Source organism: Aptenodytes patagonicus, chromosome 2, assembly GCF_965638725.1.
Source record: "Aptenodytes patagonicus chromosome 2, bAptPat1.pri.cur, whole genome shotgun sequence".
Taxonomy (NCBI): Eukaryota; Metazoa; Chordata; class Aves; order Sphenisciformes; family Spheniscidae; genus Aptenodytes; species Aptenodytes patagonicus.
The window spans coordinates 44005429-44018909 of NC_134950.1; the positions used below are offsets into that span (position 1 = coordinate 44005429).

Here is a 13481-nt window from a genome sequence, read left to right on the forward strand (position 1 = left end):
TCAGCCACAGGTCTGTGTCTTCCCTGGACAGGTTTTCCAACTGAAGAACTGATGGAAGATTTCTGTCATCAACAAGACCAGCCTGACCAGCTTGCAACGTAATGAGACCCACAATGAATTAAAACATTGAGCTCGAAATTGCAGATAATATATGACCACCTATTTTAAAAAAAAAAAGAATCTCCAGAAACAGAAAAATTTCAAACTTTTTTCTTCAGCTCTGGTCTTGGTGGGTTACCTTTAACTTTTCTTTCTCATTTTTCATTAACATATGTACATATGAATGTGTGTGTTTGTGAACTACACCCTTAACAGTTTCCTAAAAATAATCACCAACCTGGCATTGAATTACTCTGTGGTTTCTTCAAGACTGAAAGGTAGTGTTATTCAAAAACTGCTATAGTGCATCATCTAACCATCACATCTGCACTGTCACCCCTATGTTATCATGTGAAAGGGGAAAATGAGAACAGCAAGCTGACAATGATTTTAAGGAAAAAGCATTAAAGAGGCACTTGAATAGCTACACTTCCTTATGATGAGTCAACATTATCAGCTGCTTAGTGAATTTAGACTGGCAAAAGCATAAAATGGAAATGAAGATTCTCAGGATAATGTCCTTCAGCAGCAGAGTAAATACACTGGAAGGACTGAAATTCTAGATGGAGTGCAGGACTGCAGGGAAAGAGGCTCCTCTTCGCATTTTCCATAGTTAAGTCAAAAAAAGTAAAGTTTAGTGTCAACACCACAATTATATTTTATTACCTATTGGACTAATTTGATGATCAAATACCATTAATCTGAACTCTTAATTTACCTTAATTGTGATATGAGTTTGATCACTGCTTTATTCTATCTTTAATTGGATTGGTAAAGTTATAGCATCATGCTTGAATAAAATAGAATGGCTTGTTACACTTATTAAATAAAATGTATTAAAAATACACAGGGCTAGAAGATGGGTGAAAAACACAGATAAACTCAAGTAAGAAACATACAGACCCCTGTCTCTGTTAGTAAATAAATATTTTAAGTTCCAAAAATGTGAAATTTTTTCTTAAAAATTACTGCTTGTCCTTGCAAATGGTTATGCTTATATTAATGCATGATTTATTTTACTGGAAAATATGAGGAAGCTTTTGTCAGATTAAAATACTTGTTAGAATAGATTTCTTTTTAAGAGAAAAGAGTTTTCCAGAGGATGATTAATTTAGTGAAACTATCATCAGCATCTCCAAAAAATCTGTTGTCACTGATCCACTTTTGGAAAGCAGAGAGAGTTAAGAATAAAGGAAAAACACAGACAATATTCTGCAGACTTCTAGACTTGTGCTGTCTCCAGAAGAAGGACAGCTGGGTTTGACTTGCACTAAGCTTGACAGTTAATAAACTCTATTAAACTAGGAAAACTTCACACAACATGAGCGAAAGTATTTGTACACCATTCTCCCTACTGGTAGTGTTTCCAAAAGCACTTAATAACTCAGGTGCAGCATGTACTGTGGGTTATTCATAACCCGGATAATCCACCCACAGGTAACAGCAAGCTTGTATATATAGGTAATGCATGAAAGGTTTTCAAAATCCTTTTTCCTCTGAAAATAGGTACATTTTGGCTGAATAAACATTTGTGAAAACTTTGATGTTTGGCTTGCATTAGACACACTACTTCATCATTTGCCGATGTGCAATTTTAATGAGCCCATTTTAGAGCATGCAAAATCTCAGAAATACATGGTCAAATTTACAGATGATTCAACCATCTAATAAACTGAAGTTGAAAAACTATTAACTAGACTAGGAATTGTGACAACTGGGGTAAACTCACTTCACAGAGAAGACTGCATTTTCTCTTTACGTGTACATTTGAAAATCTACGTGGTGTAATGAGCTTTATTGTAATCAAGAGACCAAAAAAGAATAAAGAGCAGCAACTATAATTGTTAGAGCTAGATGAACAATTTGCTAAAGACAATTTATTTGCCAAATTTAATCCACTTTTCTCCTCGCAAGCTGTCTGCAAACAGACAGATTATGACATACATTTCATTATAATTTTAGGAAATTGCATTATTATCAATAATTTAGCTAATATTTTTGTGGATTCATTTCAGACCACGGATTAGTCATATAACAAAGAAAATATTTGAATTGTTGACAGGTCTTGTATGTCACATGATACTTTATCTCTTATCTGATTTACAAATGGGGACTTTTTAAGTTACTGTAGGCTTAATTTTTCTGCAAAAAGACAAAGAGAGGGAGAAAACACACAGAAGATAGGTAAACCTGCAGAATACAAACCTCTTCTTTTTCATTTTGCCTTAAGGAAAAATGTTAATTGTTTTTTAGTTACTAGTAGCAAATTAGGTTTGAATGGAGAAAAGCCACCTTAAATATTGATAATAATACATTTTGTCTAATTCAGCAGAGCTTATATTGAATTTTCTCAGAATAGTATTAAAACAATTTGTGGATATGTATAGCCCACTAAATTTTCTTAGCTAACACTGTCTGGAGAAAGAAAGACATTCTCCAAGATTGAGCAGCTGAGACTGACAATGTGAGAGCTATATATCCTCTGTGACCTAGAAGAGCTCCCCTAGCAAAACCAGAATTGACACTTTTCATATTTCTTGGATAAGAAAATAAGCACTGAAATATTCCTTAAAAACAATCATCCCAGCAACACTTTCAGACTATTTAAAGTTTAATTTTTGTTAACTCCTTTTCAGATTTTCTTCAAATGTTTCTTTTTATCCTGGGACCCCTGTTCTGAGCATTTCCTTTGAATCTATGACCCATTTTGACTTTATTCAGTACTCTTCAGTGTCAGCGCTGGCAACATATCAGTCTCTGTAGCAGTTGCAATAGCTCTTGTAACAGAAGCAGCATTTGAACAGTCACTATGCAATATTTACCTTTATAAATGCCAATCATTTTATAGGCTCAGTATTGAGGCTTGATGGTTGGTTAATGACGATATTCCCAGCAGAACTGAAAATGGCAAGTCAAGACACACCATATGCTTTATTTCATCAACCTGTATGCACAAGTGATTTCCCATACTGCTAATGTTGCTATCATTTTAATAGGCTTTTATTGGAAAAAGAGTTAGAGTGTCTAGATAAAGGACCTTTTCTATTAAGCTTAGCAAACCTATTGATTTGCTGCCTGATTATTTCCATCTTACTTGTTAATCTGGAGAAACTCCACTGAAGACAAAAGAGTTTTAGCTAGCACTAGGAGGCAAAATAAAGGCCCCTGTAACACTGAGCCCAAATCAGAAACAGCGTCTGAACATTCCTGTAGAAGGAGACAAATGAGAAAAATAACTTTTGCTGAGACGTCACCCTTCAGACTGTGGTCCCGTGGGCTCTTCCAGTTGTGCTGAACTCCCACACCCTGTCCCAAAAGGTTGTCACATCACTACCTTCTCTTAGATGGAGATTATCACCTCTTTAGCTGTGCCAGCATAACCACACAATCAGCTTCTCTCCAGCCCAATATTATCAAGATAGACCAAGTGGAAAAGCCCAAATTATTAACAATATTAATTGCTTAAACTAAATAACCATTTGGACAGAGTGAATGTCACTGTGCCAGCAGACTTAAGGGGTGGAAACATTGGGTGGTAAGCAGCAGCGATGACAAGCACTGGTAGCAGTACTGTCTTCGCCCAGCTAAGTGGAAGGATGAACAGTGCATCTGCCTGTGACCTCAGCATCTTGTAATCTGTGTTCTGTACCAATGCTTCTTTAAAAATAGGGTTTTCTGTGCATCTGAAAAAGCTAACCCCAAACTTCCTCTTAAATTCACATATTTTTGTAAGCATGTATTTGTTTTATGTTAAATTCTCATCTAGAAATTCATTGAAAAACTTTACATAAAAAAATTAAATTAATTTAAATTACAGTGAATGCATAATTAGAGGTTTCTGATAACCTACAATTATCATGGTTCATCCATCTTCAACAAGATTAGTGAAAAATAAATGAAAGAATAGGGGCAGTAAAAAAACCCAAATAATATTTGCCCTGAACTGACCTGATGTTAATTTGCTTAGTATAACTGCAACAGAATCTTTTTGAAACAGGATTTGTATGCATAGAACAGCAACGGGAACAAGAAAGAATAGTGGTACATTATCATAATCAGCAGCTACAACCATTCAACTAACTCGTAAAAGACATTTGAATCAGACTTCAAGTAAAATGCATTTAATAAAGTGCAGAAGGACTGCTACAGAGACCAATATCATCAGCCACATCCAAATCTGTACAAACACATTATATTATGCAATATAAATTAAAAAAAAAAACAACCCAAACTAAAACAAAACAAAAAAACCCAAAGACAGACATCACTTTGGACAAATTCAAACCCCAGCCTGATTGTTGGAATAGTTTAATAACAGTCCAAGTTTGAGATCTGGTTTAACAGGCAAAGAAAATAGGATGGATGTAATTTTCTTCAACTTCAGTAATGCATATGATTGTATAATATTTTGATTAAGACACCGTAATCCAATATTCAAATGATTCTCAAGTGGGCCCAACCTGGCTGATAATGGGGCAATAAAATGTCTAACTGGTAAGTCTCTAAGTGCAGCTGTAAATGAAGAATATTTTTAATCACTATGGTAGTGAGGCCCGTTAATAAACTTATGCTCTTTAATGTTTTCATAAGTTAACTGGAAGAAAACAAGATTTTAGAGATGATGCAAAAACAATTGCTAATTATGGCACTTGAAGAAGTAGAGTGCTAAGTTGAAGAGTGCTCTGAAGAGATTTGTGAGGGTTAATAAATCACTGGAAACCCTGCCTTCCAGTGAATCAAGCAGCCTAATCTATTTAACTTGTCAAAGGCATACTGATTTGCTTATTGTCATAAATACTGTCAAAGGCAGCAGAAATTTGGTGTGAGAGTGCTATGCAGGCTAACAGTCAAAAGCGTGACAAAATCTAATCCCTAGAAGTTAAAGCTTGACAAATTTAGACAGAAAATAAAGTGGTTTTTTTTAAAAAAAGAAGGGTATTTAAGCTTTGAATCAACTTTCCAACTAGATGAGTACTTCATCACTGGAAGCCATTCATTCTGAGTTAGACATATTTTCTAAACTATTTAACTTGAATTGAAGCTAATTCAGTTCTTGCTGCATTGAGGAAAATGGTTGAATATTTTATTTACTGAAAAATGCAGGCTTGGATTGACCATAACTATTTTAAAATTTTTGATAAATCAAGCTAATAAAGTCAGCTGTATTGTATTTTAAAATTATCTTGTTTATTAAAAAACAGAAATAAATGTGACATAGAATTCACTCACCCAACTTTGCCTATCTAAAATAAGTCTGTAGTCAGACAATTGGTTAATTTCCCCGTAAAATCTTGAGAAAGCAACAGGCACTCTCTGAGGATAATTAATTTCATTTTAAGATAAATGTTCAAATAAAGAGAGAAGGTAACCACCTCCTGGAAGCATCTACTTCACTCCCTTTCTGCAGAAAAAGCTCAAACCATCACGTTAGAACAAATGTGTACATTACAGGCAACTAAAGCTAAATGAGATGTATTTCAGCTTTAGAAATGTAATTTATGTAATTTGGTTTTGAGCTCTATACAGACAGAAAGCCCACCCCCCCCCAAGTACTTAAGTTTAGTGGTAGTTAATTTTGTCCAATTTTTAATTTTTGGCAACAAAGTTTTACATTTTTTCTTGCCCTGCAAGAATATGTCAGGAAACCAAAATTAATTATTCACACAGCTCTAATCCATTGGCCAGTGTTGTGTAGGCAAACTAGATGATTGCAATGGTATGTTCTAGCCCTACCTCCTACAAGTCTGTTGCTAACTGGCTGTAACTACTGGCTAGGGAATAGTCAGTAGTTAGAATAGAAATAGAATCTAGAATAGTATTCTAGAAGTGATGTGATGTGGACGCTGCAGACAAATATTGACTTCCTACTAGTGGCCACAGTACACTGTTCCACATTCTGGTCCTTTTTAGTCTATTTTGGCACATGTGGATTTTTTTCCTGCAGTAATTTTTAAAATTGCCAATGCTTAATCTGTAAGTGAGTACTGAAACTGAACACCAACAGTCACCTCTCACTGGCAATTTTTGTATGTGCTGCAGTTACCATGGTACCAACCTGAGCAGTTAATGTCTAAATATAGGGCAGGATAAAGGATATATCTTTTCAACAACTAATAGAATGAAGTAAAAATTCAAGGAGATTTTACTGCTTCAGTAATTTAGAGTACTTAAAATACTGGCCACTTTCATCATACAGAGATTAAAAAACTTAGATATCGGTCATAGCATATTCAGTGTAGTTTACTGGCTTTGATGGAATTGATCTGAAAAAAAGCCACATTCTCAAAGAGGAAATTTATGGGTAACTCACAACCATATGACAGAGCATACAGCAAGTCTATCAACGACCACATAAAGAAGCACAAAGAATTTCATTGGCTGAAAAACGTTAGGTGCCTGAAGCAATATGGAGATACCGTAAGGATTTCACACAACCAGGCCCTGGTTTTTACAGAATGCCTGCACTGAGTATGCTTGGTTCAAAAAAGTTTGTAGCTGGTAACATTTATCAGACTTAAAGTGACTCATGAAGTATGAATAAATACTATCAGGATTTCATGAAAGCTGAACTGCATGAAGAAGCGCACTGAGATTGCTTTGTCTATCCTTACAGTTTTTAGGAGAACATCAAACAAGGCATCAATGTCATAGCAATTTGAAAGAATACTGTTCTTGCAGCACTAGTCCTCACACTCATTTGTCTGAGTAGATCACCAGAAGCTCAGCTCCCTCGGTGACAGTGCTTCTCTCTCAGACATGGGGTGAGCTACAGGGAGCTTACTGGTGAATTAATAATATTATGCACATTACTTTATCTACCAGTTCTCTGATGGTTTCACAGCTGTAAGGACTTTGGAAAGATACAAAGCAACTTTTCAGATATAAGAAGCTAATTCAGTCTGTTACTATCATGTAACTCAGCTCATGTAAACAAAAGACCTGTTAAATGAGAGAAGCATACCTCCAATCCACTGCAAAGTCCCCCGAATATTTAAACATTTCAATGTATTTCTGCATTGCTAAACTGTCGTTTGTAGCAGCCCTGACATTCTGTGAGACTAACACCATATTTTGATGTGATTTCTAACAGAAACACCGTTCCAGTTCACTAGCTCTTACTGTATAGTCAGGGGAAAAATTATTGCAAAGAAAAGCACATTTTAAAATGTCAGAACAACTGTTAAGATTCAGAATGCAAATTCTGTGTGTTATACTCCAAAATCCCCTAAACCACCAAGTCCAGACTCTCTGACTGCAGGGGTGCTCAGCACAATATGTGATTGGGCTGGTATAGAAAGAGGCATTCTACACTTGAGAGTCTTTTTGGAGATTACTTACAAAGGGAAGAAAACATTGGGAAATTTCCAATACCTGTTATGAACAAAATGTTGCTGCAAAGGCAGGGGTCTTGCTTGCAGAATCAATTTACACTTTGTCAATTAACCAAATACCTTTACTTTATTTTCACTGAACAAGAAGCGAATCAAGACTTTTCTGTGTTTCTCTATTACTTACCTACAAGCAATTTCTTCTTAGGGCCCTAAAATATTCCTATGCAGGTATGTACTTTTAGAAATATAAGGATACTGTGTTACATTCACACACTGCTCCCATAAAATATCAAATAAGTAATGAAGAGATGGGTACATGCCAGCTCTGCCTCTTACTCTGTAAAACAGAAAAATTCTGTGCCACACTGAAGTAGACGCAAATATTATAAAAACACCCTTCAGGTTATGAATCTTTGTAGTTCATTTCTGTTCTCTTAGGCAACATTTCTGAATGTGCATTGCTGGTCCCTCTTCATTAAAAACTACCAGTCTAGAAGTCAGATTGCTCACTTGTGGAATTATGATCTAAGGAGAAATCCAGTAAAACTTACGTTAACTAACTTTACTCCATGAGGACAAAAGGACTACAGCTCTAAAATCCAATCAAATCAGTTTATCAATAAACCATAATCTGAGTTTCAGCATTAGGGAAGACAAATGTGCCTTTATCAAAACTGAGTACCCTCATCCACAAGTATTTAGTCCCTTAAAAATAAAGATTTAAACTCTCTTACTTTTCTTATGAATAAGCATTTCAAGTAAGTAAAATCCAGTAAGATAATGACCCCCTTTAACTCCCACTGAATTAATGAAGCTGGGGGTAGTTAGGAGCTGAGCTCCTTCTAATCCCACATATCATGCCTCTGCTTTGGTTATCAATCTAAGCTGATTTGCAAGCTCGCTTCCTTAGAGAAATTCTCATTTGCTTGCCAGCCAACACCAGCAAAAGGAAATAGTTTACTGCATGATATTTCCAGAAAAGGGACAGGTTAGAATACCATAATCACAGTCTTCACTGAGATTTCAGAAAGGTAGAAGAGTGCACACTATAAGAAAGACAGGTAGCACTGTCTAATGTAAAATATGCTCAGCATTTCTGGTCGCGAGACACTGGTGTTTCTTTTTCTAAACTTTAACTATTCCAACTCAAATCTTCTGTAACAAATGTTTGTTTCAGAATCTTTATTAAATTGTTTTAAGCCTCAAATGTGTTTTCATATAAAGATCCACAGAAAATACAAACACTTTGTTTATTCCATGTTTAAAAAATCTAGTGACCTTTTTAGCTGAAAATTTCACTCCCTCTATCCAGAGCTTCCAACAGGGACTAGGTTTTATGTCAAAGACATGCATTTTGCTGTAAATCTGCCCATGTTTCTGCAGCACATTTGGTAACTAAATTTCCTCTAATTTCTGTTTATACTGACAATGCTACAGGCAAATGCATCTCTGGCAGCTATGCTGGTCTTTGACTGGTCTAAATCTATGAGCTGCGAGACTCACTCCTGTACAGTGAATGAATGACTCTCCTGGTAGACCTAAGAAAACTATGGAGGGTAGTGGCTGACTGTCTGGAGAGAGACCAAAAGCCAGACTGAGGGGCAGACTGGCAGTGGAAAGGCAAAAGCCAGGGAAAGGAGCCTTAGCCTGAAGAATGGCATGGGAAGAAAAGAGGTATTAAAGGAAACAGAGTATCTTTGTAACTCTACGGTTAAGCAAATATGCAGGAAAACCACTGGCATGTCACTGAAGACCTTCAATATTTGCAAAATTGAAGCTAAAAGCACTTGCTATAGTCCCTTTCTTACTTTATCAGTATTGTTAGCATCAGCTGCATAAGCATCAGTATTTTCCACGTAAGATAGATCTAGATATTGACGTACATAAGCACTTACAACCACAGAGCATTGCAAACTGGACTTCGTAGATTCTATCCTACTCCCATTAAGTCCACGTGAATTGGACTGGGTTATAAAAGTGCAAAACATCATGCAGAAATTATAAGGATACCTTTCCATTAGTGAAATTATCATCTCCTTTTCTGATTAATTTTCTTCTGCCAGTATCTCCCAAAAGACCTTGCAGCATGACATACACATCTGCATCTGTTCCTGACCCAGGGGGTGCTCCCGTAGTGACATAGAGAACATAGCTTTTCACTGTTGGGAAAAAGAAATCAAATGTTTACCAAAGCCTAATCGGTTAAAAAATGTGTTATTTAATAAATTACTACTATTATATTTTCATTTTTGGTCCTGCCCAGAGTGATCAAAAGGCCAAACTATATTATAATGCTTAGAAAAGCACAAAGCAATTGCAATTAAAATTTAAGAACCACTATTATAGGGAATAATAGGCTGAATAGTTTTTGAGCGGGCCTGAAACACAGGCAGAAGAGAAAATGAAAGAAAAATAAACACGTCCCAAATTGTTATAAAAACATGTAAATAATACTCTACCACACACTTGCATGCATTCAAATAAAAAGTCCATCTCTGCTCTGAGCCTCACGGAGTTCAAATGAAGCTGAACTCTGTCAGAAAGACAGCAACTTTTGTATTTCCCCTGGATCATGGTCCAGTCAGTGGCTGGCCACTCTACACTGTACCAGTTGCAGTTATTGGCCTCAGCAGAGGATTTCCAGAAACACTGTGTGTTCTCTGACATGTCATCTTTCTTACAAGTCTTCAGCTGAGCATTTCTTGGATGACTGTTTATGTTAAGTACCTGTTTGTACTCCCAGAGTAATGCATAACACACTGGTGATCTGGCCCCCAAAATAAGAAAGAAGCCACATCCCCAAAATATTCAATTGTAAAAGGGGAAAAAGTATGGGGAGAGGTAAAGAAAACAATATCTGTCCTCATGTTAAATGCTCCTCGGAAAGAGGAGCAGCATTTGTAAAGATTTAAATATCACTGCTCTGCCGGGAAAAAAAAATTAAAGTATTTAAAAGACAAAGAGCCTTCCCAAGGAATACCGCAGCAGTACTCTTCTCAAATTCATATTCAAGGAGCTTCTGCCCAAGTGCTTTTTTTGAGGCTAGCTTTGAAAGCACAGCAGAAAAGACAAGGAATACACAGATTACTTGGGCTATTGATCTAAACCCTTAACTCCTGGGAAACACTTGGAGGAGACTGGGATAGTCTCATGGCAGAATATCCATTTAGGACAAGAGCTTTTCCATTCTTCACTAACTTTGGCTGTAAAACCTCCTAAGAAACACAGAGCAAACTAAAAATATCCAGTCTTGAGGTGATCAAGGCACAACCTGCATGAAGGAGTTTCATGACATATAACTGCAAGGTCACAGAAGAATGCCTGAAATTCTAGGAACACAAACAAATGAGCTTCTGTTGTGAGGGGCCATGGATCTCCTTCTTATCTGAAATTAGAATACGAGAGTTATTTCCTCTGGATTTCCTTTGTTTCCTCTGGGAGAGAACCAAATCATATTATTGAGAAAAAGTTGAACTCTGAGTACTGTTCAGAACTTTTTTAATATTTTCAGTGCTGTATGCTTGCTCTTTTATGTGTCACAAGCTGATGCCAATTACACTTGAATGCACAATGCTCAGTTACAGGGACTGAGATTTTTTTTTTAAACACTGGAGTGGATTGGACCTAGCCATGCATCACTAGCTAAAATGAATAGAAAGTATCTGCTAAATCCTTTGGACTGCTCTGAAAATCTTGGCCATCATCACTGACCAAATATTTTCCAGTGTTTCTGATTTGTGACAAACCTGCTGGAAAAGGAGAGCCAGCTGTGAGAACTGGAAGCTCAGCCACTCTTCCTCCTTCTTCATCTGCAAAGCTGCGACAAAATGGAAATTCTAGAACATTTTTACTTTCTCTGTGTTGAAGCTTTACCTTAGCAAAGAGCAAAAAGAAATACCTTCAACATCCGTTATGCTCTAATGGAAACTATAGCAGAAGACATACTGTTAAACAGCTATGACACATCATCTCAATATTAAAAAAGAAGAGGAAGTAAATTTTTCTAAAATGTTTTTGAAAGCAGCCTTTTAAAAGAGAAGGAATAGATATCTTTCCCAATTAAAAATAATTAAAATGTTGTCAACATTATTGCTATAGAGACTGCAGTAAGGGAAAAAACTATTTGGAATAGTTCAGAAAGGTTCCTTTATGTAAACTATTCATCCAGCATATGGAAGAAAAAGAAGTGTTGATATGCCCATTTCAGCTTGTGAGAAATGTCAATATGCCACAACATTTTTCAGTGCAGAATGTTTTCTCATTCTAAGTAACAGGCAAAAGAAAATGAAGTGTTTCTGGGAAAAACTGAAAAACAAATTAAGAATGTTTTATGGCATGTATATATATCTGTACATATGTATCATATGAAAATATAGAGTATGTTACTAAATATTTTTAACCTCTATGAAATTCTGTGTATAAGTAATAAAAGGGTGACCCTGAGCTAAGGAGCTTAGTCTTACTATGAGAAAACATATTTGAATAACGAGGTGTCTTACGCTATGGTACTACCAGCTACACTAAGAGATAAGGTACTATTTTCTAAACTATTTAAAGCTAGACCAGACAACATATTTGAAAATATGTTGCAGGAAGTAACCCTGCTTTGAAAAGGGCACAGAGAATTCACTTATACATTTCTTCATGACCTAACTCACTAAAATGATCGAAGCCTTAACCCAGTAAGCTCAACCATCTTTGCTTAGTGATCGTCACTGGGAGATGGTAGCATTATTTTGTCTTCAAAAGTCCCCTATTATTTTTCATTAGGACAGACACATTGAAAAGATTTTTTAAAATGCAGTGTAAAGTATAATGTTAACACAATTTCCCCTTCATACTAACATCTACATTCCTGAACAGTTTCTTGAAAATCAGTTTTCATTAACTGTGTTTTATTTCTTCAAGAAGTGAAAGAAGCAAGAATAAAGATATTAGCTATTACATGCTTCAGAAATAAAGCATATCTTAATTAATTTTGTTCTGGACATTATTTTATAATGATTTCAATTTCCTCAAAAACATCAAGAGAATTATTTTGCAGTTATGGTTATAAAAGTGAATTCTGAATCTAAACATGGAATTCAACCAACTGCACCTGCATTTACTTGTGATAGAAGGGGGAAATCTCACTCTGTGATGTGCAATCTTGTAAAATCAAAATTAAATCGTGTAGAAATAACCATCCTGATTCTAACCAGCAGTGTAAATAGACTGCTAAGCTGTCTTTAGTAACAGATATTATCCACAACCTCTTATACCAACCTGGTTATTTCATACAAGGATTCAATCAGTCCTGCCTTGGAATCCATGGAATAACAGAGGAAATATCTTCCTAAAACCCCAATAATTTACATGCACCCCAAAGCAGGGAAATTTATGTTTTCTTTCTCTTTCTAATCCTACCTAATGTAAATGTGCATCTTTTCCTTACCTATATAAATGATGTTGGTTTTTGTTTTTTTTTAACTCAGCTTTGAGTCATTGTTCTGAGCTAATGAAGTAAAACAGGCTAATAGATGTCACTGTTTTCAGCTGCCAAGTTTCCGTTCTGAAATTTTCACTGTGATCCACTGTCTCCTACAATTTCCAAGAAGCAGTCTTAATTTTATCAATAGATTTGTTAGATGACTATTTCATCTGGCTACGAAGACGAAATTAACAACCTGCCTACCATTTAAATGTCAGGGGGTTCAGCTCACTAATATCATGTATTGGACAGGAATTTTTTTTTTTCTCCAGATATTAATGAGAACAAAATACAAATATTAATGGACAAAAGTGTGTCTGCAATTTGAAAGAAGATGATTCTTTCCCTTAGACTTCTTTTTATTTTGCCAGCATAAGAGGATAAAGAGGTTTTTTGTATAGTGAAGTGCCACAGCAATTTCAGTGCGATGTCAGATTTTAGCTTCAGCATCTTGGACATCAGAAGATTGTCACTTTTGCTATTCACTTCTTTTTTTTCACATGCCAACATAAAAGGCAGATATTTTCATCAAAAGGCATTTCTAGTGTCTGGCTTAATTATTTGCCTTGGATCACTGGGTC

General features: G+C 35.8%; 1 protein-coding gene across 1 annotated transcript in view; it reads right to left on the bottom strand.

Annotated features, from left to right (window-relative positions):
• The window catches only part of RP1 (RP1 axonemal microtubule associated), a 184009-nt gene that overhangs the window by 19248 nt on the left and 151280 nt on the right, over positions 1 to 13481 (bottom strand). The window contains exons 45-46 of the mRNA XM_076328953.1: positions 11177 to 11303; positions 9441 to 9589 (exon numbers count right to left, since the gene is read on the bottom strand). Of these exons, the coding sequence (XP_076185068.1) occupies positions 9441 to 9589; positions 11177 to 11303 (276 nt within the window). The remainder of the gene's footprint in view (positions 1 to 9440; positions 9590 to 11176; positions 11304 to 13481) is intronic.